Source organism: Dermacentor variabilis, chromosome 5 (assembly GCF_050947875.1).
Source record: "Dermacentor variabilis isolate Ectoservices chromosome 5, ASM5094787v1, whole genome shotgun sequence".
Classification (NCBI taxonomy): Eukaryota; Metazoa; Arthropoda; class Arachnida; order Ixodida; family Ixodidae; genus Dermacentor; species Dermacentor variabilis.
In genome coordinates, this window is record NC_134572.1 from 35,857,406 (window position 1) to 35,881,373 (window position 23,968).

The following is a 23,968-nucleotide window of genomic DNA, read 5'->3' on the forward strand; positions in this document are numbered from 1 at the left end:
GCAATGTAATACAGAGCTTTATTTGTGTGATGACACTTTTACAGAATAAGCTAGTTATGTAATTTATGCATAACATCACAAACACAAAGAACCAGCATTTTTTTTTATTTAACATAGTAACTTTCACAAGTGCTCAACAGGGTACGTTAAAAGTTCCAAAATGACTGTGCAAAAGCAGAGTATTGTATATAAATTCAATATGTAATTAAAAGTTCACTGACACGAATGCCAGTGTTCACAAACACTGGACTGCTAAATGCAGACACTAGCCATAATCAATGCCCTTAAATGCGCAAATACATATAAAAAAATATGAGGATGCTTTGGCCCAGTCTCTTGAAAGTGTGGGCACTATGCAGTACAGTATATATACACTTTGTACATGTGAACAAGCTGCTGCATGTCCCCAGTATGGTGTGCCATAGGCGAAAGAAAAAAACGTGGGCAATCCTGAGGAGTGCTTTTCATGACAGCTCAGGAACAAAGTTGGGGTGAACGACCAGGATGGGGTTTTCAATTCCTTCACCATCTGCTTCTGCACCTTTCAGGCCACTCCTGGAGAGCTCAATAAGAATATGATCCTGCCAAGGAAGCAGAGCACAACAATTAATGCTAGTTTTCAGAACATGCCACCTTCCAATTTTCATCACAGTACCCCATTGTGGGAAACCAATCGGCAGCAAACAAGATGTTTAAAAGGAATGCGACACATATTTTCAAAACTTCACCACACACACATTTCTTGCATGTAAAAGGGCGACACTTATAAATTTTTTTTTTTTAAATTTCATACTAAGGTTGGTCTCGAAATGCCGTACTTGGCGTTGTTGGGACGCGAGTATGCGTGGAGAAGAGAGACGACTTGACGGCGTGAATCCCAAGTGTCAATTGGTTTTGTTTTTTCTTTTGGTTCAGCCCACCTTGGCACTGCTTGCCCTTCCCTCTCCTCACCATTGGTGGAGAGTGGAGATGGGGGGAGAGAGAAACCAGTTCGGAGGTGCACTCGCGGCTCGCTCTTGCCTGCACATTGTGGCCTGCTCACGGCCGCTACAGCATCATCAACATTGCTATGATGTCATCACAAAGAGCTAAATTTACTGATGTCACGTAGCAATAATGACATTGCTCCGCACATTTTCTTTTTTTTCTTTCTGGGGTGGGAGGCGAGTAGGACTGGTGCTTTTGTGTGGCAGTCACCGCGATTGCATGAATGGAGGGAATCAGTGTATGGTAAAATCTTGGTGCATTCATCCCCTAGTACCGGAATCAAAGCTGGTTTTGTAGAAATAAGCATTATAGTAAATTACTAATGGTACTCTGAAGATTGCCAATATTTTTATCGAGGTTTTAGAGAGCTTGGACCTTAATCAACATGAAACACATAAAAATTACACACGTGCTCATTTATCCTTTTTCTCAGGGACTGCATTTCACCCGCTAACAACTTGGAGTTATCGCTCAGCGCAAGACGTACCTGCATGATTTGGAACACTCAAATGTTATTGCTGATTCTATCTGTTGTGTATGTTCTCACCAAACATTGTGTAATCAGATTGTATGCGCAACACGAATTGTGTGGTACTTTCTGGAAGGCACATGGGCACCAGCAATTACCCTAGAACCTTCGACGAGTCATGTATGAAAGACACACGTTTGACACAGATAAGATTTTCCCTTATTACCGACTGTGCTTGCAGCTATCTGTGCTTGACTCTTGCTTTTTTTTGTTTGTTTCTTTCTGAGCATAGGTTCGCCCAATAAAGAATTACTTTCGTGATTCACAGTTTTCGCTACTGTGTTCACTGTCACTAGAATGTGACATCTGGTGAACTAAGCTGTTAGCAGGTGAAATGCAGTAACCGAGAAAAGGATGAATAAGTATACATGTTAACTGCGACAGCCTTGGGTGGACTGCGAATCAATCCGGAAAAAAGCTTCACACCATGCATGAGGAAGTGAACTTTACTGTCCTCAGACATGTCTGGGTCAGCGTGGCAGAACAGGAGGATCATCTCTTCCGTGTAGATCGCAATGTTCTCATTTAGGAGCTGCACATGGGATTCCAGTATCGCTTCTGCCCTCTCTTAGCAGACGACACTTGTGAAGGTGTTTAAGAAGGTGCCGTGGAAGAGGTCCCACGTTGTCGGGGTGGGCTCAAGATCTTCAAGCCACACACTGGCGATGTCTTCGAAGTAGAAGTATACGTGCTGCAGCTTGTCATCAGAGTTCCAGTTGTTGAATGTAGCGACCCTTTCGTATGTTTCCAGCCAGTTTTCCGTGTCTTCAAACGATGATCCGTGGAAGGTGGGTGGCTCCCTAGGAGGTTGCAGCACGATGGAGGACACTGGGGCTGCCTTGTGGCTGTTGACTTGGCCTTCATTTTAATGGTCTTCTCGGGAAGTGGTTCGTACTCTGGCAGCAATCCTTTCAGCCTGCGGCTAGCTCGTCGGTCTGTGGTGGCACCTAGTGCGTGAACACAAAGCTACCTCCACCATATGTCACATTGTAGTGATTAAGATGAACAAGGTAGTGAAAACTGTGAATCGCAAAAGTAGCTCTTTATTGGGCGAATCTGTGCCCAGAAATAACAAGCAACAGTCAAGCACAATGATAGCGGTGAGCACAGTCGGTGATGGTCGAAAATCTGATGTGCAGGTCAAGCGCGCCGGGTTTTATACGCAACTCATTCAAGGTTCCAGGATAATTGCTGGTGCCCGCGTGCCTTCCAGAAAGTACTACACAACTCGTGTCGCACATACAATCTCATTCGGCAAGAACATACACAACAGATAAAATCAACGATAACATTTAAGTAAGTTCCAAATCATGCAGGAGCGTCTTGCGCTGAGCAATAACATTGAGTTGTTAGTGGGTGAAATGCAGTCCCGGAGAAAAGGATAAATAAGTGCAGCTGTCAATATCATAAGCTGTAATTGTCAAGTTCTACCATCAAGAAGTTCTACCAACATGAACTTAGGAAAAGTTAAATACTTTTTTAAATCTAAGATTTTTTTTATAGTATTGAAATTCATTATATCAAGGTTTAAATGTAAAGTGAGGGAAGTACCGGACAATGACTGATGCGAAGAAACCTATGGTCATTCAGCTATCAGAGTTGGTTTCGTCTGGCGACAATGAACTGCTGCCCGACTGGATGCAGTACAAGGTAAAAAAAAAAAAAAAAGACAAACAGCAGTACATTGACAAATAAACCTTATCGCAAACATGTGCAAGTTTAAATTAGCAATGCAGAAATTGCAACTACACGCTTACATACAAAAAAAAAAAAAAAAAGCAGACCAGGCACCAGCCCACAGCTTAAGAAAGCCACAGCGCCAGAATAACGTCACCGACAATATATCTGGCGAACTCTGTTTAATTAAGAACCTCAGAGGGCCTACTCACGCACATTCTCTAGTGTTTCATATGAAATTTTAAAAAGCAGCTTCAGGCTAAGGGCACACTCACCCGGTTGACAAGTCGGTCGATAACTTTCTCCACAACAGTCTTACGCTGGATGAGCTCTTCCTCTGTCTCTATTTCACTCTCAATTTCCTTCAGGTACCAGTTGATCAAATCCATGCGCCGAACACCACCATGATCATCAGCTGCTGCCCCTTCCTGCTCTGCAGCTGTTGCACCAAAGGAAAAAAAAACAAAAAGACCAATGGCACCGAGTTCAGGCCAGCCACTCTTCCACATTCTTTTGCTATATTTACTTCTGCGGAGGAAATTAAAATTTACTCAACAAGACCGTTCTGACTTGACTCTTCTGCAGTGCAAACAATAATTTGAACATATACCACAAGTGAGCTGCTGCATGAATTCACAAGCAATCAACACTGCAACAACACAGTGTGCTGAGAATAGGCTACCGTGACTAAAGTAGGTCCACATATCAAAGCAACTAACTGGCCTGTTTTATGAGCCATTTCAACTGCCTTTCATAACTCGGACTTGCAGTTCAACATTATTATGACAAATGAAGGGGTCCAAAATGATCACTACTAAGTAAAAGTAAACGTGAACTGTGATAGAAGACCTCCAATACATTTTTTATGGGACCACAGCTACAGAGTGCACACTGCATACATCGGTTCAGCCAAATCTGTTCCAAGTGATTATCGGCACATCAGAGCCAACTGCATCTCCCCATCAAAATATTTTTTGCTCCGAATGTTATTCCTTGTAGTCAACATGTAGCTATAGCCCACTGAGAGCATACAGTAGTCCCAAACAAAGCGAGAACTACGGTGCATTATATCGAAAAGTCTGTTGTAGGCTGATTTCTTCTAACTAGGGGTGTGTGAATACTGAATAGTAGATTTTGAATCAAATATAGAATTGAACCAAGATTTTAAAAAAAACCTCTATACATTGAATCAAATATCAAATAGTAGAAAAATTTTCATGGAATTTAATGCTTACAAAGGGCAAGAAAATACAGTGCTGCTCATGCTCAGGAGTCTCCAAGCATTGCACAAAAATGAATCTAGCAAGCTATCAGTAACTTGGGTACATAGAAATCAAGGTATACAGTACGGCCTACTCTTATCAGAGGGAACACTGAATTAGTAGGCCAGCACTGATTACAGCTCGGTTCTAGTATATGAAGGTCTGGAAAATATTTTTTTATTGATAGTATTTCTTTTGAACAGAAGCAAATGTGTTTTCTCTATAAAGCAAATGAATTAGTGACATCCTGTTGCACTGAATACCAATAGGGTTCTCAGTTTAATAGTGTACCGGTTTTGTGGCAATCTTTTATTTATTACATAAAAAGTTTTGCTGTCAAGTTTTTCTCCAAAATTCAAAAGGGCTATCCCGACTTTCGTAAGACCAATCTGGGCAACAGACGAAATGACTGCATCATGCGACTCTATCACCGCTCTGTACGTAGCCCAAGCCAATGGTAAAGAGCAGGCACCACCCACATTGTTTCATTGTCAGGTTCGGTGTGATTTGCCACCTGTCAAAGACTGAAATCTAGAGGGTCACGGCAAGTTCGAGCATGAGGGGCTCCGGGGTGCATGCCACACTTGTAAGTGCATGAGTCTCTAAACCGACTACAGTCGCCGACTGATTTTTCGGACTCCAAAAATTCGGACATGCCCGATTATTCGGTCAGCTTCGCGGCACCGCCATTCCCCCCATAGACCATAATGTATAACAACTGCCGAAAGTTCGGACACGTTGCAACCTCTCGTCTGATTTTTCGGACACTCCTTGAGCCAACTCGATCGAGCGCATCATGCACCGACTATTTCGACTTGCTGAACGCCATTTTTGTTTTGAACAGAGCCTCCTTGCTGCCCCACGAAGTGGCGCTACTGGAAATCTCCGCTCATCATCATCGTTTCTGCCTGGTTCGATAGAGTGGCTCTACAGCAGTTCCAGTTTCAGCTTAGTAAGCCATGTCAAGACAATCCAGCAGCTGATTTGTTTCTTCGCGCACGACGCTGCGAGCAGGCTACGTTTTTCGTTTGTGCGGCTGGTGTCGGCAAGGTGGTGTGTGCTTTGTGTGCTGTGTCGAGGTTTCGGTGATCTAACGGGGCGTACGGAAACATCGTGTCAAGTGTCTAATGGCGCCGACAGTGCCCGCGCAGACTTTGCTGGGGAATGCTGGCAAGCGGGTGCCGGGAGGCCTAAGATTTGTCGCCTTCCGATGTGCTCCCTACTGACACGGAAAATGTTCTGCCGAGACCTGCGCAGTGGTTGCATTGCGATTCCGGACACCGTCTCATTTGAGTTTCACAGGTGCTGACACTGCAGTACTGACATGCGCAGAACTCAACGACGGCGAGATCATTCGTCAGGTTTCTGCTGCACCGCCGGACGATGACTCCGAGTCGGAAGATGACGCACAATGTGCTACGCTGCCGTCGCATGCACAAACAGTGACTTTGCTTTCAACCACCTATAGTGACCGTACGACCGTCTCCGAGATTCAGGCTTATCTGACTGCGCGTAAACGGAACAGCATGCAACGGCGCTTCACGATTTCTTCAAGCCTACTGCCGAGCCTGAATAAGCGCGTGGAAATAAAGGATTTCATTTTCTTTTCTTAATCTGCTTTTTCGGACACCTGTTTATTCGGACATTTCCGCAGTCCCCGTGAGGTCCGAATAAACGGTCGGCGACTGTATACTGAATATTCTAAAAATCAAATAGTATATATTCAATTTGCAATTCAAATTATTCAAATGTTCACTATTCAATTTGATTCAGTAATATTCAAGTACTTGTACACTCCTAGTTAAAACAGGCACAGACTGCAATAGTCAGAAGAATGTTCAACAGCATGCTTCAAGTGCCAATATGAACCAGGCTTCAGAGGTTGCAAGGCATAAAGAAGATACTTGCACACACCTTCCATGCGACTCTCCTCGCGCAGCAGATGCAACACAAGCAGGTTCGCTGTCTTCTTGTAGTCCTCGTAAGATAGTGTTAGAGCCTTCTGCTGAGCAGCTGTCAAGTGCAGCTTCTTGGCATCCGCTTCCTTCTTCTTGTGCTTGGGCTGGATGATGCCAATGTCACTTACATCGTCTCCTTCACCATGTGCCTCCCCATTAGCAGGTGGCTCATCAACCTCCATGGCATCTGCATTGTCTTCACCCTCCGCCTCATTCTCTTCCTCTTCTTCCTCATAAAGGTGGATGTCAGGCTGCTCGACACGAATAATGGACTTATTGAGTAGCCGATACGCTTCCTTCACGTGCTTGGGGAGGACCTGTGAGTAGGTGTTGCCATGGAAAAACAAAAATATGAAAAAGAAAGCATTCATTATGAAGAGATCAGCTGCAGACTGCCAATCGTAAAATTAAAACATACTGCAGTCAAAGCCAGAAAATACTAGACCATGGTAGAAAATGACGTTGACTGCTAAGAAAAATATTTCAGACTGTTTTGTAGAGATACTGACCAACCCTGCTCTACAGTCACAGCAAGAATGACCGAAACTTTGGCTGACGTTATACCTTCATTCTGCGTGTGAGTCTCTAACAGCTGCTACGGTGATCCGAATAATCAAGCCATTTCAAGAAATTAGGGCCTAAATACCGGTCGAAGAATGTATTTGTATTTTTTAGAAATCAGTTTTGCCCTGAGCTAGGTGTGGAGTGAGAACCATAAAATTAATGGTGTTATACATCACAAGATCGAAAATCGTAAATTGTAAAATTTAGAGATGCCAAAAACGACCAGAAAACCAATTTTATTGGTTCAGGTCCACTTGCCTGGTCTGAGCAGTGCATCCGAGCGATGCCCTCAGCGAGGCGCACCATGCTCTCCAGCTGCCGCACAGTAATTCTCCATGATGACTTGGACAGGCCTCCCGCGTCACGCTGCCGCAGCTGCCGGTACTGTTCCACGAGGTAGTCCCGTGCCTCTGTGCTGACCTGTTCACAGTTAGTATGCTCATCACAGATATGCAGCGAGTCATCAGGTGAACCAGTTACCCAACAAGGAGTGAGAAAAGAATAGCAGAATCGTTTGTTTATGAATGATAAAGCCAGTAAAATGCCAAAGCAATGAAAACAAACTTCTTTTGCTTAATTAGGGTGCTTAGTAGTTGTATTGGAAGGTTAAATCTGCAAAAGTTTCTTGCAAGCCTTACGGTGCACAGTTTCCTACAATGGCCATGCATTGAAGGTTAGGGCACTACTTTTCAGAGGAAACGTTCCCAGACTTGATATTGGTTAACACACCTTTTGTTCTTTAATCTTTCATACATATGAATATATTACCTCTGTCATGATATGATAATGACCACTAGCAGGAAGCTGCAACAGCAATGGTTACTATAATGTCACGGATAAAGTTTGAAGGCCACTATAAACAGCTGAAAACAATTATTCTGCATCGGCAAGCTAATGCTGCTAGGCTTTTCTGGTACCATAGTTGAAATAAAAGGGACCTGCTTACCTTAGGCTTAAACATACGTGCAAACTGGATGTAACGCTGAATGTCTTCATGACTGTATTTTTTCTCAAGACTATCTTCATGATGGCAATGCAGGTCTATGATGCGCCTTGCAATAGCATAGTCTGTGACCTGTAATTAATGAAAGAAAAAAGAAGTGGAGCGAGAATTAACCGCACCACAAAGCCATAACAAGCACTTGAAACTTGCTGAGGTTGTAAGGCCACATCTGCATGTTGATTCTAGCTTTACCTAAAATTCCTGTATATGTGCACAGTGAAACTTCATTAAATACATACAGTAGAATCTCGTGAGCTCGAACTCCAAGAGGACCAGAAATTTATTCGAATACAAAGTAGTTCGAACTAAGGAGAGTCCCTCTAAATATAGATTCCGATCAATTTTGCGGTATGGTGCGCAAATCCAAAACTGTCACTTGGCTTGCATTAAAAAAGTATTATCTTTCCTTCGATGATTGTAATGCATTCGATCACTGTAGTGACCTGTTGTGCACCAGTCAATAAATGCATACCATGTTACATTTTTGTCACTTGTATGTTAAATACACCATACTGGCTCCCACGCTGCCCACAGAATGCTTTCAGGAATACTGGAAAGCGAATTCAATGCGGAGACAAGCAATTAAATCGTTTTGGTGCCTACTCCATTGATTGCAACAATGCCTATGCACAGAAATGCACAGAGGCTCACCTGCCCTTTGATCACTGCCAGCACCAGTGTCATCTTCATATTCAAGCCCAGCTGCATCACAGTGTGTGTGGCTTGGCGCAATGCATAAGAAGTGTTGCACGAATTCTGAGTGATTTTTATAGATGACTGTCCATACCTGTCAACTACATCACATATCCTCAAGCTATGTACTTGTCTAAGTGTGCACACCTCACTAAGAAGAAAGCAATTGCAAAGTGAACGTGTACCTCACAAGTGTTAGCCAGTGAATAGCACAAACAATGAAGAGGCCCACCTCGTTACATTCATCCACCAAGATGAAGAAAAGGTCAAAGCGTGACATGATAGGGGGTGACAATGCAATGTTCTGACGCAGTGACTTAGTACGGTCATAGCGACCCCCAATTGGGTTGGCTGCAGCCAGGATGGAAGTCCGAGCATTCAAAGTTGCCTGCAAAACAGTTTATTGGAAAAGTCACGGTCAGTGATGCACACATGGAAATCGTCTATGGCTAGGAAATGAGGAATGGGGGCTGGTTTACCTTAACGCCAGCTTTGGTAATGGAAATGGTCTGCTGCTCCATGGCTTCGTGGATGGCCACCTGATCTCGGAGTTCCATCTTGTCAAACTCGTCAATACAGCAGACGCCCTGAAAGCAAACCCAGCTGAGAACTCCAGCCGGTGCCAGTGCAGCTCTGAGTGAACAACAGATAAGAGTTGAATGTCTACATAAATAATAATTTTGGCCTCTATTAGTTAGGTAAATGTGTATGAAATGCTGGAGAAAACAATCTTGTTTAGAGATTGAGTTCACTTATCACTGGACTAAGTTCAAGGCCAACATTGTCTGCATGCGTCTCACACAAGAACTTGCGCAGCTTTATTTATGCAGTGGCTCCCACCATGTGCTGTCAGAGCATGTGAGTGTACTTGTGCTGTGTGTAGCAATGTAGCACGTTTATAGCTAAGTGTATGTGCTGTCTTTCATGTATAGTCTCTTCTGCCGTGTCACCACATTTATTATAAATGACAATTAAAATCACGATTATAAAATGACGGTACAATTGGCAAACCCAAGAAGAGGAGCCCGAGTATATGCATGGACATAAAGCGATGTAGAGTAACTGACGGATTATTCTGACTCAGCGAGGATTGCCCAAAATACAGACTAATTGGGAGCCCGCAATATAATTGGAATAATTGGAGTGACTTAATGGCAGCATGAATTTTGTTTTATGATGCGAGTTTGCAGCAGCGCGTGCTGCAATGCCGTGAAGCCACACTGTAAGGTGAAATTAGCTTGCACCTTAAGGTGAAAATTGCATAATCCACACGTCGCCTTTACAAATTTTTAGGCTTCTCGGTGCAGGTATATGCACAAAAATATGGTACTGCCTCACCTGCCAAGGCTCATTACAACGTAATCTCATTAAGTCGATGCTTGTTAATACGAAAAATAAGATAATTCAGACTCATCCTCTGGCAGGCTCTGCAGTTGCCTCTTCCTGGCAACTGCAGCTTATGCAACCGTAATCTTTACCGGGAAATACTTGCAGCGAGTGCTATGCGTGAAGCCAAGCTTCCTGGTTCTCTCCCCCCTCCCCCCCCCACCGCACGGTCGCTGCGGATGCAAGCGACATCTAATGGTGCTGCAAGAAACACAGCGGTGCACACTGTGCTTGCCTTGCGCTGTGATTGGTTGAGTTGTTGGCTACGGAGATGAAATCCCGGGATCCTAATATACAGCTTTGCTGTAAGATCTAAAACAGTCAGGCAACAAAGTGGAGTTACTAGGAAAGTGAATGGGGAGAGTTGACCAACGGCTCTTACCATATGGCATTACCGTATGGCTGCCGTTTTACAGACCTCTTAGGCTAGGTGTAAAATTATGATTTTAACACTAGTCTGTAAAACATTTCTGCACTTTACCACTTTGTCTCTACACACTCAAATTAAGAGAAGTAAAATGTCTATTTTCACTAATGCCCTTGGGAGAAACACTGGGTTAGTGTAAACACAATGGATTCACTTACATTGTCAGCAAGCATAAGTGCACCAGCTTCAATGACAAACTCGTGGGACTCTTCATCACGAACAACAGCTGCTGTCAGACCAGCTGCACTTGATGCCTTGCCACTTGTGTACACCGCCCGTGGTGCAAATTCCGACACCTGCCTAAAAAAAACCAGCACTGATTACTTGCAGTTTTCATGGAGCTGCAAAGATCAAAAACTGACAATTTGGTCAATTTAAGGCAAGGCGTCAAAGACGCAATGCGTAATGCATAACATCATACCCTTAGATTTGTTCACTTTATGTAAAGAAGAAACTGCAGACTGCCTGTATAGAGAATAATAGAGGTATAAAAACTATTTTTCACATCGCACACTGGATACTAAACACACCCTCAAGTTTTTGGTAAGCCTGTTTCTGTATTCAATTTTTTGCAAACACATCACACAAGAATGCCCGAATATGGCATGAAAATGTTAGGTGCCTAACATCACAGAGCTTTTCAAAACTTAAAGAAATCGTAGATAAGCTTGTATATTTGGTAAGTAATTAGTGGAGCCAAATACTATTCCTGTACATGCTGCTGAAAGCTCCCAATGTAACTCAAAACTCCTACCACTTACTTTTTAAAACTCTTACGCAAGAGTAAACATGATGACTGGCGAGTTAACTTCTTAATTGGTCTGGCTGACCTGGCCATCTGTCACAGGTATCACTATCAGGTTTCCTTGCAAAATATGTACAGTCGCCGACCGTTTATTCGGACCTCACGGGGACTGCGGAAATGTACGAATAAACAGGTGTCCGAAAAAGCAGATTAAGAAAAAAAAAGAAGAAAGAAAGAAAGAAATCCTTTATTTCCACGGACTTATTCGAGTTCGGCAGTAGGCTTGAAGAAATCGTGAATGTGCCGTTGCACGCTGTTCCGTTTACGCGCAATCAGATAAGCCTGAATCACAGAGAGGGTCGTACGGTCACTATAGGCGGCTGAAAGCACAGTCACTGCTTGTACACGCTCCGCATGTGACGGCAGCATAGCACATGGTGTGTCATCTTCCGACTCGGAGTTGTCTGGCGATGCAGCAGAAACCTGATGAATGATCTCGCTATCGTCGAGTTCTGTGCATGTCAGTACAGCAGTGTCAGCACCTGTGAAACTGTCAAGTGAGACGGTGTCCGGAATCGCAATGCAACCACTGCGCAGTCTCGGCAGAACATTTTCCACGTCAGTTGGGAGCACATCAGAAGGCGACAAATCCTAGGCCTCCCGGTACCCACTTGCCGGCATTCCCCAGAGCAGTCTGCACGGGCACTGTCGGCGCCATTAGACACTTGATGCGATGTTTCCGTATGCCGCGTTGGATCACTGCAACCTCGACACAGCACACAAAGCAAACACCACCACGCCGTCATGCCGACACCGGTCACACAAACGAAAAATGTGGCCTACTCGCAGTGTCGTGCATGAAGAAAGAAACAAATCAGCTGCTGGATTGTCTTGACGTGGCTTATTAAGCTGAGACCGGAACTGCTGTAGCCACTCTAGCGAACCAGGCAGAAACGATGATGATGAGCGGGGATTTGCAGTAGCACCCCATCGTGGGGCAGCAAGGAGGCCCTGTTCAAAACAAATATGGCGTTCAGCAAGTCGAACCATGCACTGGTCAGAGTCGGTGCATGGTGCTCTCGATCGAGTTGGCTCAAGGAGTGTTCGAAAAATCAGACGAGAGGTTGCAAGGTGTTCGAACTTTTGGCAGTTGTTATACATTATGGTCTATGGGGGGAATGGCGGTGCCGCGAAGCAGACCAAATAATCGAGCACGTCCGAATTTTTGGAGTCCGAAAAATCAGTCGGCGACTGTAGTTGCCAAACATAGTCGCCATGCACAAAGGCTGAAGTAGATGAATCCTATCATTGATGTGACAGTGGTGCTATCTGGTAGCAGAGAACAATGCCATTGTGCAAGTATTATGGATAAGGTGGGCAGCACATGTGAGGCAAGGCACATGCGAGGTGGGTCATGCTGATACAAATGCAACAATGGGAGAGCATGGCAGGCAAACAATGCGCATGGACATGGCAGCGGTGGCGAAATCTACTATTCAGTATTCGCACACACCTCTAGTATTTACACGATTCTAATGCGCCGCCGAATCTAACGTGCACCAAATTTTCACGGGCTTAATGTAAGAAAACAAAAGTGCACCTGAATGTAACATGCGCCTGATATACTAAAAAAGATACAGTCGAACCCACTTATAACGATGTCGGTTTTAACAATATATTGGTTATAACAATGAGAAGCTGATGCACCATCAACATTTGTATGTTTCCCAAGGTTAAATAACCCGCTTACTACAATGTCCCGATGCCACTTTATCCGTTATAATGATGAAGTCTGGCTGCTGAGTGTCTGAGCAGAAAGGTAGTGAAATGCGAAATCCTTGAAAAGAAAAAAAGAAAAAGAAAAATTAGAGCCACTGCATGATGGGCCGCTGCTCCAACACCTGCCACGCACTCATTTTCCAGCCATCTCTACACAGCTCTCTCCCGTCGCCCTTCCACCCCTCCGAACATGAATGGGCTGCGCTCATAGCTCTGCGGCGCCCCACCCTCCGAAACATGAATGGACCGTGCCAACAGTGCCACTTGCAGATAGCTCGCATGTCGCTCGCTGGCTCCTCATTCAGCGCAGTTCTGCGAACAGCTTAATCGGGCGCGTTCGTCTTGGTTGGTTGCGTCGAAATCACACCTGGCCATGTGGTTTCTCAGTCTCGCTTGACTCGCTGCCCAAATAGAAGATAGCTGATCTGCCCGCTGATCATCAGCAATGCACGACGTTGCCGGTGAAAAGAAAGCACAGGGCTATAGATATGGAAACTAAGTGCTTCTAACCGATAAAGCGATCGTCGCGAACGTGCTTGCATCAGATAGCGACAGCGATGACGGCAGCGATGACGCGGTAGGGCTGGCTGCCTCAACGGTGTCCTCAGAGGAGGCCCAGCAGATGATTCAGTCTCTCCAGAGACTCGTTTCGTGAGGAACCTTCCGCTGCACTACGTGGAGCACCTGGATGCCTTGGAGAAGGATGTCGGCAAGCTTCATGTAAAGCATGCAAGGCTGACAGACATAGGCATTTCTCATGCAAGCCAGTGAGAAGTACATGGCGAGATGCTTGTGGCGATCTCTCTTCAGCGTTTCTTCTGGATTTCCCAAGCTGCCACGGCTGCCACAGCAGCTTTCTCGCAATCTTTAAAAGGCCCCTTTTGGAGCCACCAAAGCAATGCCTCGGCGGTGCTCGCATATCGCTGGCCACCTATGACACCTCTTTGCATTTGTTACAGCAGCGCCATTCTTTAATGCCGACAGCCGCGGCTTGTTACATGCAATCGTAGCGCCCAGGAAACAGTTAAAAGAGTGAACACAATCAGCAGCCGGATGGAGGAAGGTAGTGGGGAGGGGCGCTGGCTTGCCTGCCATTATAGTTTTCGCACATAAGCTCTGCCATCCCCCCTGTTTTGATTTTTTCATGCAACCCAGTTATAACAATTATCAGTTATAACAATAGAATTTTCGTGGCACTTGAATATTGTTGCAAGTGGGTTCTACTGTATAGCGTGCCTCCACATTTGCAATCACAAATGATGAGACATGCATAATTCACTTTCAGAGAAGAAAAACACTGTTTTTAAAGTAAGCTTTATAATGAAACTAGCACATTGTCATTGCTATTTGTGCTTAATTGGTCACAGATTCATTGCACATAGTGGTGGTATTCTCGATTGATAACTTTTAGAGATACAGCATAGACTGCTTATAACTTCAGCTGCCGGAGTCGCAAATATCCACCAGCGTAAGCGGTACTGCTCTATAACCAAAACAACATTTTTCAAAGGCTGCACACATGCAAGACATGTAGACCAAGCAGCCACGTGTATCCGAGAATCGAAGCATGCAACTGGGATGTTTGCATCCGTTTAAATTAATTGTTAAAATGCTAAATAAGTTAAAGAATGTTGAAAGGTTAATGTCTGAAGATTCATACTATTCACACAGAACAAAGTAACAACACAAGGGGGGAAAAAGTTGATATAGAAGAAAGTACCGTATTTACTCGAACCTAATGCGCACTTTTTTTCCGATAAAACGGGTCCAAAAATTGCGTGCGCGTTAGAATTGAGTACGACCCTAAATCTGCGTTACCATCTCACCATCGGCATTTCAAAATGGCTGCCTCGTACCCACATCGAGCATGGAGGTTTTTCTCCTTCCTCCGTGGCTTCGAGCCTAGCTGCTGTAGCCTCCTCCATGTGCTGTAGTATGTGTACTTAAACAACGCTTGCTTTGGCTTAAGTTAGTGCATCGTCCATCCTCTGGTTTTCTGCGTTTGCTCTATCAGCATGAAAGTGCCAAGCGCGAAGACATGCAGAGTTCATCACGATGCCGCAATTAAAAGGAAAGCGATCACGTGTGCAGAGACGGATGGAAATCGGGCCACATCACGGGCGTTCGGAGTTGCCGAAGCTTGTGTGCAGGAATGGCGCAAAGAGAAGAGGCATTCTACACCTCCGGCTGCCACGTACGGCGCGACTGCGCGACCCCTATCTTGAAAGCGATATGCGACGGAGACAAAGGTCTACGCATCTAGGCACACTGCGCTGTGTTCTTGTTTCTTACTTCATGTTGAAGCGGGAGGCCGCACAAAGGTCAATTGCCTTGCTCCTGCTACCGCACTTCCTCCAGTGTTTTGATAAAGAGTTTCTGCAGTCACTGTGTGAGACGTGTTCATGTTTGCTTGTGTGCGCTGGACACCATGCTCATTGATTTAGTTAGTAAGCAAATGTTTAAAAGTTTATACGGCTGATAAAACTGCTATCCTTACTTTTCGTATAGCTGCCTACTAAGTTCCTATGGTAACTGATGCTTCCCCTTTTGGGCGAAAGTGCGACTTTTTTTATTCATTGCTACTTTAGTGCATTGGGAGTAAATCATTGTTTTTTCCAAATGAGAGAAAGTTGTATTTCTGTATGAAAGAACGGGGTGCACGGTATTGTAAACGACTTTTCTTTTTTTAGGTCACAGCTAACAGGTGCACTTTACAATTGAGGGTGGTTCCTTTTTTCCTTTTTCTTTTTTTTTGGTCACGGAAAACGGTTGCGCATTACAATCGAGGGTGCATTAGAATCAAGTAAATACAGTAAGTAGCCGCCTAATTTTTCAGGCCTGCTCGAATGTCGGAAACACCGTGACAGCAATCCAAGTTGCTGCCATTTTAATGTTGCACGTGCTACTCGGCCCTCATTTTCGTTGTTGCGGTGGTTTCTCCACTTTGCAAGTGCCATACAGCTACTGCAAAGTGTTTCGTTAACTTTGCACCAAGTCGCAACTTTGGTTACCGAACGCAGTGCTGCTAGGCCTAGCTGGCGGTGGTGTCTCGCAGCGTACCATCGTGGGAAACTCGCCTTCGATATGTTTGTACCCATAGACAATTACAATATAGTGATCATGCTTATGGGCTTAACGGAGGAAGGGAGGCACCAGAAGATTCGTAAAGTAAGACTTACACACAACCTGCAGACAAGAGAGCATCGGACTATAATTCGAATATATGAAAATCACAATTCTGTTAAGCAGAAACTCAAACACAAAGCCTTCCAGCTGCCATATTGTTTTTGTGTGAGCAAAACCATGCACGCAGACACAAAATATCCCAACCAACTACAGGCTAACAGCTTCCCAGTAAAACTTGCACAGTAAGCACACTGAACCAATGAGCAGCGTGCTCCTTGAATCCACAGATAAATGCAATGCCTACTTGAGAAATTGGCTCTTGGCTGTGCTGGGGTCCCCCACAACACAGATGTTGATGTCACCTCTCAGAGTGGTATTTTCCTCTGTTGTCTTAGGCACTCCACCAAAAAGCATAATCAGGATGCCGCGCTTTATCTCGTCGTTACCTAAAGGGTGAAATAGAAAACACATGGTGTCAGCCATTGTCCAGCATTTCCATCACTTAATTGTTGCGCTAATTGGTGCAGACATCGATGGCAATGTTGGCCAACAAAATTTCACAATAGCAATCAAAGAAGCCGGTCAAGACCGTTTTGCTATTTAAAACAAATGCTGGACACATGTAACTCTCATAACAAATTGTGATGAAGCCTTCAGAAATTGACTGTTTGCCTTGGCCTCGTGCTAGTTTGGGTTCCGAGAAGGCACCGGCAACATGGCCGATCCATCCTCCATGATGCTGGCCAATGATACATGTAGGCGATGAACTCGAACAAAAATATCGCTCTTCCTGCTTGACTCGGTGGCCAAATGAGTGTGCTGTCATGCAGGTGGAGTCCAAATTATCGAAAGGCACTTTGTAAGGTGTCCAAAGCTTTGGTCGTCTTACGCATTATGTCTATGGGGACAGTGACAGTGCTGCAAAGCTGTTTGAATAATTGAGCATGCCCAAATCGTCTGCATCCGAATTATCTGTCGGCAACTGCATGCAGCATCTGGTGGCAGGTGATATCTGTGAGCTGCATTGTGGAGCCACACTGTCGGCCAGTTAACTGAGCAGATGTGATGAAATTTCCCTCCATTAACGTATTTGTAAAGTAAAGCTTAATCACCCCTTCAACAAAAATGCCATAAATAACAGTACATAGACTACCTGATAAGGCTTGACATTTGAATGCTGCGTTATCATCATTAGCACAATAAAGTCTGCAGCCTGAAAGGCAACAATGCTCTTTTGCCACTGTGCATGTGTGGAATAAATTCCACAAAGTATAATCTCAGCAAACAGAAAAACCGTTGGGAGAACAGACTTCTGTACAAACCGTGGATAGTAGGAAACAGGCTCGCAATCAAGTTGTGGTACAGGTTTTTGTCTTGGCTCATGGCATAAATGCGGTCCCACTGCTCGGGGGTCAATTGCTGCTTCATGGCTTCTGGAGTTAACTCTTCCGATGATGCTGCCTTGCCTCCCAACTGTGTGAGAAGAGCGAGCATAGATGTAAAGAGGTTGGCATGTCTAACAATGACAAATTCTGCTCAAAGTTTACTTGTACAACCACCATTATCAGCCAAATTTAGTTCACTGCAGAACAAAAGCCTCTCCATGATGTCTCCAGCTTCCCCACAGGCCCTGTTAACCAAGCTCACCCTGCCCCTGCAAATATTCGTCATCGTCATTGTACCAACTTCATGCAGTGTAGCGAAGGCTTGTCACCGCCAATCATGAGATCAAGCTACCTGTTTCAGATAAGAGAAAAGGGCTTGTTTATAGTGTGCTGCTAATCCTTTGGCGAAGCTTCCATTTAACTATGGTTAAACTGAAGCATACAATGGAGACCCCTCTCGTGGTTCTCTTTCTTGCTTGGCTATGGCACAACCAATAGCCTCCAGTGCATTGTACACAGTGAAACGGAGTATAATTCTCTGCTGTTCTCAAGTGTGCTTTTTTAAGAATGATGGTTATCTGTTGCAGGTGTCACGCAACAAGCCCAGCTCTATTTCTTGCTCTTGCAGTGGGATCATCAAGATTCGAAATGCCACTGCAATGATTGCAAAAGTCTGCAGATTCTACCGCAGCCCCATGCATAAAGACCAGCTTACCCTGGGGCTAGTCTGCTCGACAGTGCAGGCCAGAAAGGCAAGCCTGTAGGACATCTCACGCACGCCAAGGTTCTTCAGGCCCCGCACACCTTCAGTCTCAAAGCCTTCCATGCCCTTGTGGTGGGCTGAACTCTCAGTGCGCAGACCTGGAGCACAAAATGAAAAGACGAGTCAGGGACAGAGAGAGAGAGTGACAGACAAAAGGAAAGCCCGCTGACCGCGCCATAATCGTTTAGCATGTGGCTGACACTTGAACATTGGTCAGTAGTGTGGGGAAGGAGGGGAATGGGCAGAAAGTTGACAGATAAGAAAGAAGAGAGCACACAGTAACATGATCAAGTGGTGCCAAGGTTGGTCTGGTGGCTCCCCCGCATGTCTTTCCTCGTCAAATTAAAGGCATAGGACATCATCTATGCCTTTGGCCCAAGTTTGTCGAAAACGATGTCCATGGGATTGAGAAATTTTGTTCGATATAACCACTGCGCAGTTTTTGGAGTTTGAATTTGGAGTAGTTTTTCTATATTCAAGTATACAGTACTTTGTTGGGACCAGCAAAGCAGTTCAAACTACTTATCAATTCAAAGGAGATTTGAAATTGTTGGGATTTCACTGCATTCTGTATTTATTTCACATATTCACCTTTTCTTTCACCATCATGTACATGCATATTAATCGAAATGCAATTCTAGCTCTAGTCAACGCAGGCAGTTTCAAGCAATGCTGTGCAAATAAATCTTCCCAATCTGTGGGCATTCTTTAAGGTCATAAAGCAACTTACCGTAAGGCATAAAATCTCAGTTTAAGCGTACAGCAACAAAACAAAGGCCAAGGGGAAAAACGTCAGAGACATGATACCACATTATTAATATCAACTTCTGAAAAAGTGTGTAAAGCCCAATTGTACCCACTACAGAGAAGCCAGTAACAGTTACTGCTGCTTCCAAGCAAAGCACTGACGAGAATAGGATCAGCTACAGTAGACTTCTGCTAATTCAACTCCGATTAATTTTAATTTTTCAGACAATTCAATCCTGACCGAAGGTCCCTGCCAGCACCTATGCATTCTTGTGGATTCTAACTTTCGTTATTTTGTTAACTGGCTTACGCCGAATAATTCAAACTTGACCAGTCAGCGTGCGTGGGCATGACCCCTATGGTGACCCCAATCGCAACCTTTTCGTGGCAGCATGTCTCGAGAAGATTAAGGGAAAGTGAAGGTGTTGAACACGTCATCTCCCGTCAAAACAACCATTATCGGTCTGTTCCAGAAAGCTTTTTCAAGCAAGAACGGTAGCATACAATGTCCCTTACATTATTTGCCCGTTTACCCCAGTGCACACTCCACCCCCCCCCCTTCCCATGAAAGTTGGGCCGAAAATATATCTCACGGTGTGATCATAAACGAAACCAAAACTGCCTTCACGGCACTCGTATGCTTTGCCGCATACCCCGGCTGCATTGTGGTGAAGCTGACTTTAAAAACCCGGCCACCACTGTACACAATTTTCGTGCTGAAATTTCAGGTGCACATTATTTTTCCGTTTTGCTTAGGAAGTTAATGTTATCTCTGCATTAGTTTTCTACTTTGAACACATAGGAAGCGGGTCCCTGTTTCATTAGGGGATAATTTGACCTGCCGGATAATTTGATCAATTTCGCTGGTCCTGTCAGGGTCAAATTAATGGAAGTCAAACCAGCCCTTTTAGATCAAGCACTGACACCACAAGAACTATTGTATGAAGGTTACCTTTAATGCGCCCGAGATACATGTTCAGCATAATGCAGAATCATCAGCAATTAGTTAATTGGCATGTCTAACGTTTCATTCCAGCTCATATAATATTCATGTGCATAAGTGACTGCAATTTCACCTACCAGGTGTGGTCAGCTGGCTGACATCAGGGACTACAATGAGTGTGCCTGTGAAATCACACCGGTCACCAGCTTGGGCGACTTCAACTGCTTCTGCACGTACAATAACTTCCACACTGCATAACACAAAAAGGAAGTCAGGTTAGATTACAGAAAAATAGTACTAACAAGCACTACAGTAGAAGAGACGCAATTTATAAGCAAGATAAAAACAGGCAAAAAGACCTTGCTAATTGCTGTTTACATGTACTGTGAAGCAATTCCTAACTGTACAGCTGGTATATGCACTTAGACAGTTAGGTCTCTTTATCACTTCAATTTATTTCAAGAGCACTCTAGGGGTACCACGTAAAGGGTGGGTCTACAATAATGCGAACAATATAGAAACAGATCTGAAAATACTGCAAACGTGTTCACACCTGCGTGGGATGTTTCCTCGTGGAAGCTCAGCCTGTGTTTCCTGAATGCGCACCTTCTGAAAATCCACAAATGTTGACTTGTTTGTGTCGAGAATGAAACGTGTCCTGTTTTGGCACACAGGGTTCCTACAGATGGTGGGCTGTAAAGGCAGGATAAAAAAAGAAAATGAACAAGTGAACACCACAACTAATCAGTGCTCATACTCATACTAAATACTTCTCGATGAAGCAGACTTTAGGACAGGACAAACTATATTTATTGTTAAAATGGCTTAGCCAATAATACCACAGTTTCTGCCATAATGCGCTTTAATAGGGCCATAATAACAGGTTATGAACTACAGTGGCCAAAACATTGAAAAAAAAAAAAAAAAGGATAGCAGATTCACTAGGGCACGTACAACAAACTTCACTGCACTGATGCTTAATGTACTGAAGTGTGAGTGGCTTAAGAAGTCAGTGATGTGCCAGGTCATTTCAGGTCAGCGATATCAGTTTCACCAATTGCTGTAACAGCCAGTCATTTCTAGCTCCCTCAAGAGGAAACCTCACGTAATTTGTGACTGCTAGTCTGCTGTAGTTCACAGTACACCAACAGTAGGAACTCCGACTACCACTAGTGTAAATTTAATGTCATTTGGCATAATGATGACGGCTGCTTTTGGCAAAAAGTGATTTCTGAATGCTGATTTAAAATAAGTGTGCATTTACAGCTTTACAGTTTTCAACATATAAATGTAATAATACATGATCTAGTACAGCTAGTGTGGTCAGCCTGGGTTCGTTGTCATTGACAACAAGCCATTACAGTCGCCGACCGTTTATTCGGACCTCACGGGGACTGCGAAAATGTCCGAATAAACAGGTGTCCGAAAAAGCAGATTAAGAAAAAAAAAAAAGAAATCCTTTATTTCCACGCACTTATTCGGGCTCGGCAGTACGCTTCGAAGAAATCGTGAATACGCCGTTGCACGCTGTTCCGTTTACGCGCAATCAGATAAGCCTTAATCTCGGAGAGGATCGTACGGTCACTATTAGCGGCTGAAAGCACAGTCACTACTTGTACATACACGCTCCGCATGCGACGGCAGCGTAGCACATGGTGCTCAGAGTCATCGTCCGGCGGTGCAGCAGAAGCCTGACGAATGATCTTGCCGTCGTCGAGTTCTGCGCATTTCAATACAGCAGTGTCAGCACCGATGAAATTGTCAAATGAGACGGTGTCCGGAATCGCAATGCAACCACTGCGCAGGTCTCGGCAGAACATTTTCCGCGTCAGTAGGGAGCACATCGGAAGGCGACAAGTTGCCTCCCGGCACCCGCTTGCAGGCATTCCCCAGCGCAGTTTGCGCGGGCACTGTCGGCACCATTAGACCTTTGACGCGATGTTTACGTATGCCGCGTTGGCTCATCGAAACCTCGACACAGCACACAAAGCAAACACCACCGTACCGACACCGGTCGCACAAACGAAAAAGCGGCCTGCTCGCAGCGTCAGCGAAGAAACAAATCAGCTGCTGGATTGTCTTGACATGGCTTACTAAGCTGAAACCGGAACTGCTGCAGAGCCACTCTATCTAACCAGACAGAAACGATGATGATGAGCGGGGATTTCCAGTAGCGCCACTTCGTGGGGCAGCGAGGAAGCTCCGTTCAAAACAAAAATGGCGTTCAGCAAGTCGAACCAAGCACCGGCGGTCAGAGTCGGTGCATGGTGCTCTCGACCGACTCAAGGAGTGTCCGAAAAATCAGACGAGAGGTTGCAAGGTGTCCGAACTTTCGGCAGTTGTTATACATTATGGTCTATGGGGAGAATGACGGTGCCGCGAGGCTGACCGAATAATCGGTCATGTCCGAATTTTCGGAGTCCGGAAAATCGGTCGGCGACTGTACGTGTAAAATACAAAGGCGGAATAAAAGAGAAAATGGCGCTAGTCATATAGAGGCCGACCAAGCACTAACCTTAAGATGCTCGATCAGTACAGCTGTTGACAGCAGCACTTATGTGCCCCAGCATTAACCGAGGGGCTCGATTTTTGTTAGTCACAACATACGATGCCAATAGATGATGAAGTGAAGAAAGCACTGGGGAAGTTATTTGTAGATTTAATTGCAGTTTAGAAATGACGCCTTTAACAGTTTAATATCATTTCTTATGCCTGTGCAGTATGGGTATTAGTCTGAAAATTACAGCAGTGCATGTTCGGCCTTGCGTTTTTTCAACATAAGCGGAAACTATGTCATCATATTTGCTAGTGGTTTATTCATAACAGTGCAGTACATGATTCCATGGCGTCAGGATAAAAGTCGCCAGTAACAGTTATTTGATTAATCCTAATGGCCAATACAAATCAATATGGCAGCATGCAATATATATAATAAAATAACAGACACTGAGACATCTGCAGAAACTACAAGAAAGAAAAGAGTATGAGCCAGTTATCTTAAAAAGCAAATACAAAAAAAAGAATTCAATATTGTCACAAAGAAAAGCTAGTGAACAAAATCAATGCGTGCCAAGGTTTACCTGTGTGTACTTGAACTGCTGTTCCACGCCACCGACAACAGTCTGGCAGTCAACACAGACAAAAGTGCCACTGACAAGCTCTGGGTGCACAGGATGGGTACGCACAACTTGGCCACTGATCTTCAGCAGGCTGCCTACCTTAGTCGTCGTTAACTCGCGCACCCTGCAACACGCGAGGGTTGTACAATGCAAATGAGCAGCTGAGCAGAAAAAGCTGGGATTTCTTCATCATGCAAGATAATCAGTATGTAAGTGCTGCAGTTGTATTGCAGTTGGCATCAATGAAAGGAATATCCAAAGCAACTCTTTAGAACCAAATCACAACATAGCTTATGCCATAAATATTTGCTGTCCAGTTGAGCCCAGATATATCAAACTCGAAAGGCATCGCAAGATAGTTTGATATATCAATAATTCCAAATATAAAAAATCCCTGTCTGAAGCTTCTTTGAAAACTTCGCATGTCTCGGACAGTCTCCCGAGATCGTGAAGAGCGGTCATTTACCGATTTGTTTCTGCAAAGCTTAAAAAGTACCTTTTTTTCTTCTATTTTTTCTTTTCCAGATGAATGTCGCAAGTCACTCATGCTGTGGAATGTTCTTTGATAAAATGATTGCAACGCTACCTCTAAATGCTTGCGCCACCCAGCTTCGAGACCATGGTGCCTCTCACATGCTTTGAAGTGCTTCTTGTGCGTTGTTATTCAGGATAAGGTATAAACGGATGCAGCGCGAGAGAAAACCAGCTGTGCTGTGATCAGCACACCTGTACTTCGAATTGCGTGTGAACATGCCCAGCTGCGTCTGTTACAATACGAAAATGGCCAATCGTCGTCCATCAGCAACAAGTCAACCAAAAAAATACTGTTAGATTTGAAAGTGAGTTTCAGCCAGCACAACTGACATGCCTATGCG

General features: G+C 44.5%; 1 protein-coding gene across 1 annotated transcript in view; it reads right to left on the bottom strand.

Annotated features, from left to right (window-relative positions):
- Positions 1-23,968, bottom strand: part of Mcm6 (minichromosome maintenance 6) — a 29,705-nt gene continuing 5,737 nt past the window's right edge. The window contains exons 4-17 of the mRNA XM_075692132.1: positions 23,055-23,217; positions 20,528-20,667; positions 20,112-20,224; positions 18,237-18,382; positions 17,459-17,609; positions 16,441-16,582; positions 10,645-10,786; positions 9,153-9,260; positions 8,906-9,061; positions 7,924-8,052; positions 7,236-7,397; positions 6,370-6,730; positions 3,469-3,632; positions 1-581 (exon numbers count right to left, since the gene is read on the bottom strand). Of these exons, the coding sequence (XP_075548247.1) occupies positions 465-581; positions 3,469-3,632; positions 6,370-6,730; positions 7,236-7,397; positions 7,924-8,052; positions 8,906-9,061; positions 9,153-9,260; positions 10,645-10,786; positions 16,441-16,582; positions 17,459-17,609; positions 18,237-18,382; positions 20,112-20,224; positions 20,528-20,667; positions 23,055-23,217 (2,194 nt within the window). The 3' untranslated portion in view covers positions 1-464. The remainder of the gene's footprint in view (positions 582-3,468; positions 3,633-6,369; positions 6,731-7,235; positions 7,398-7,923; positions 8,053-8,905; positions 9,062-9,152; positions 9,261-10,644; positions 10,787-16,440; positions 16,583-17,458; positions 17,610-18,236; positions 18,383-20,111; positions 20,225-20,527; positions 20,668-23,054; positions 23,218-23,968) is intronic.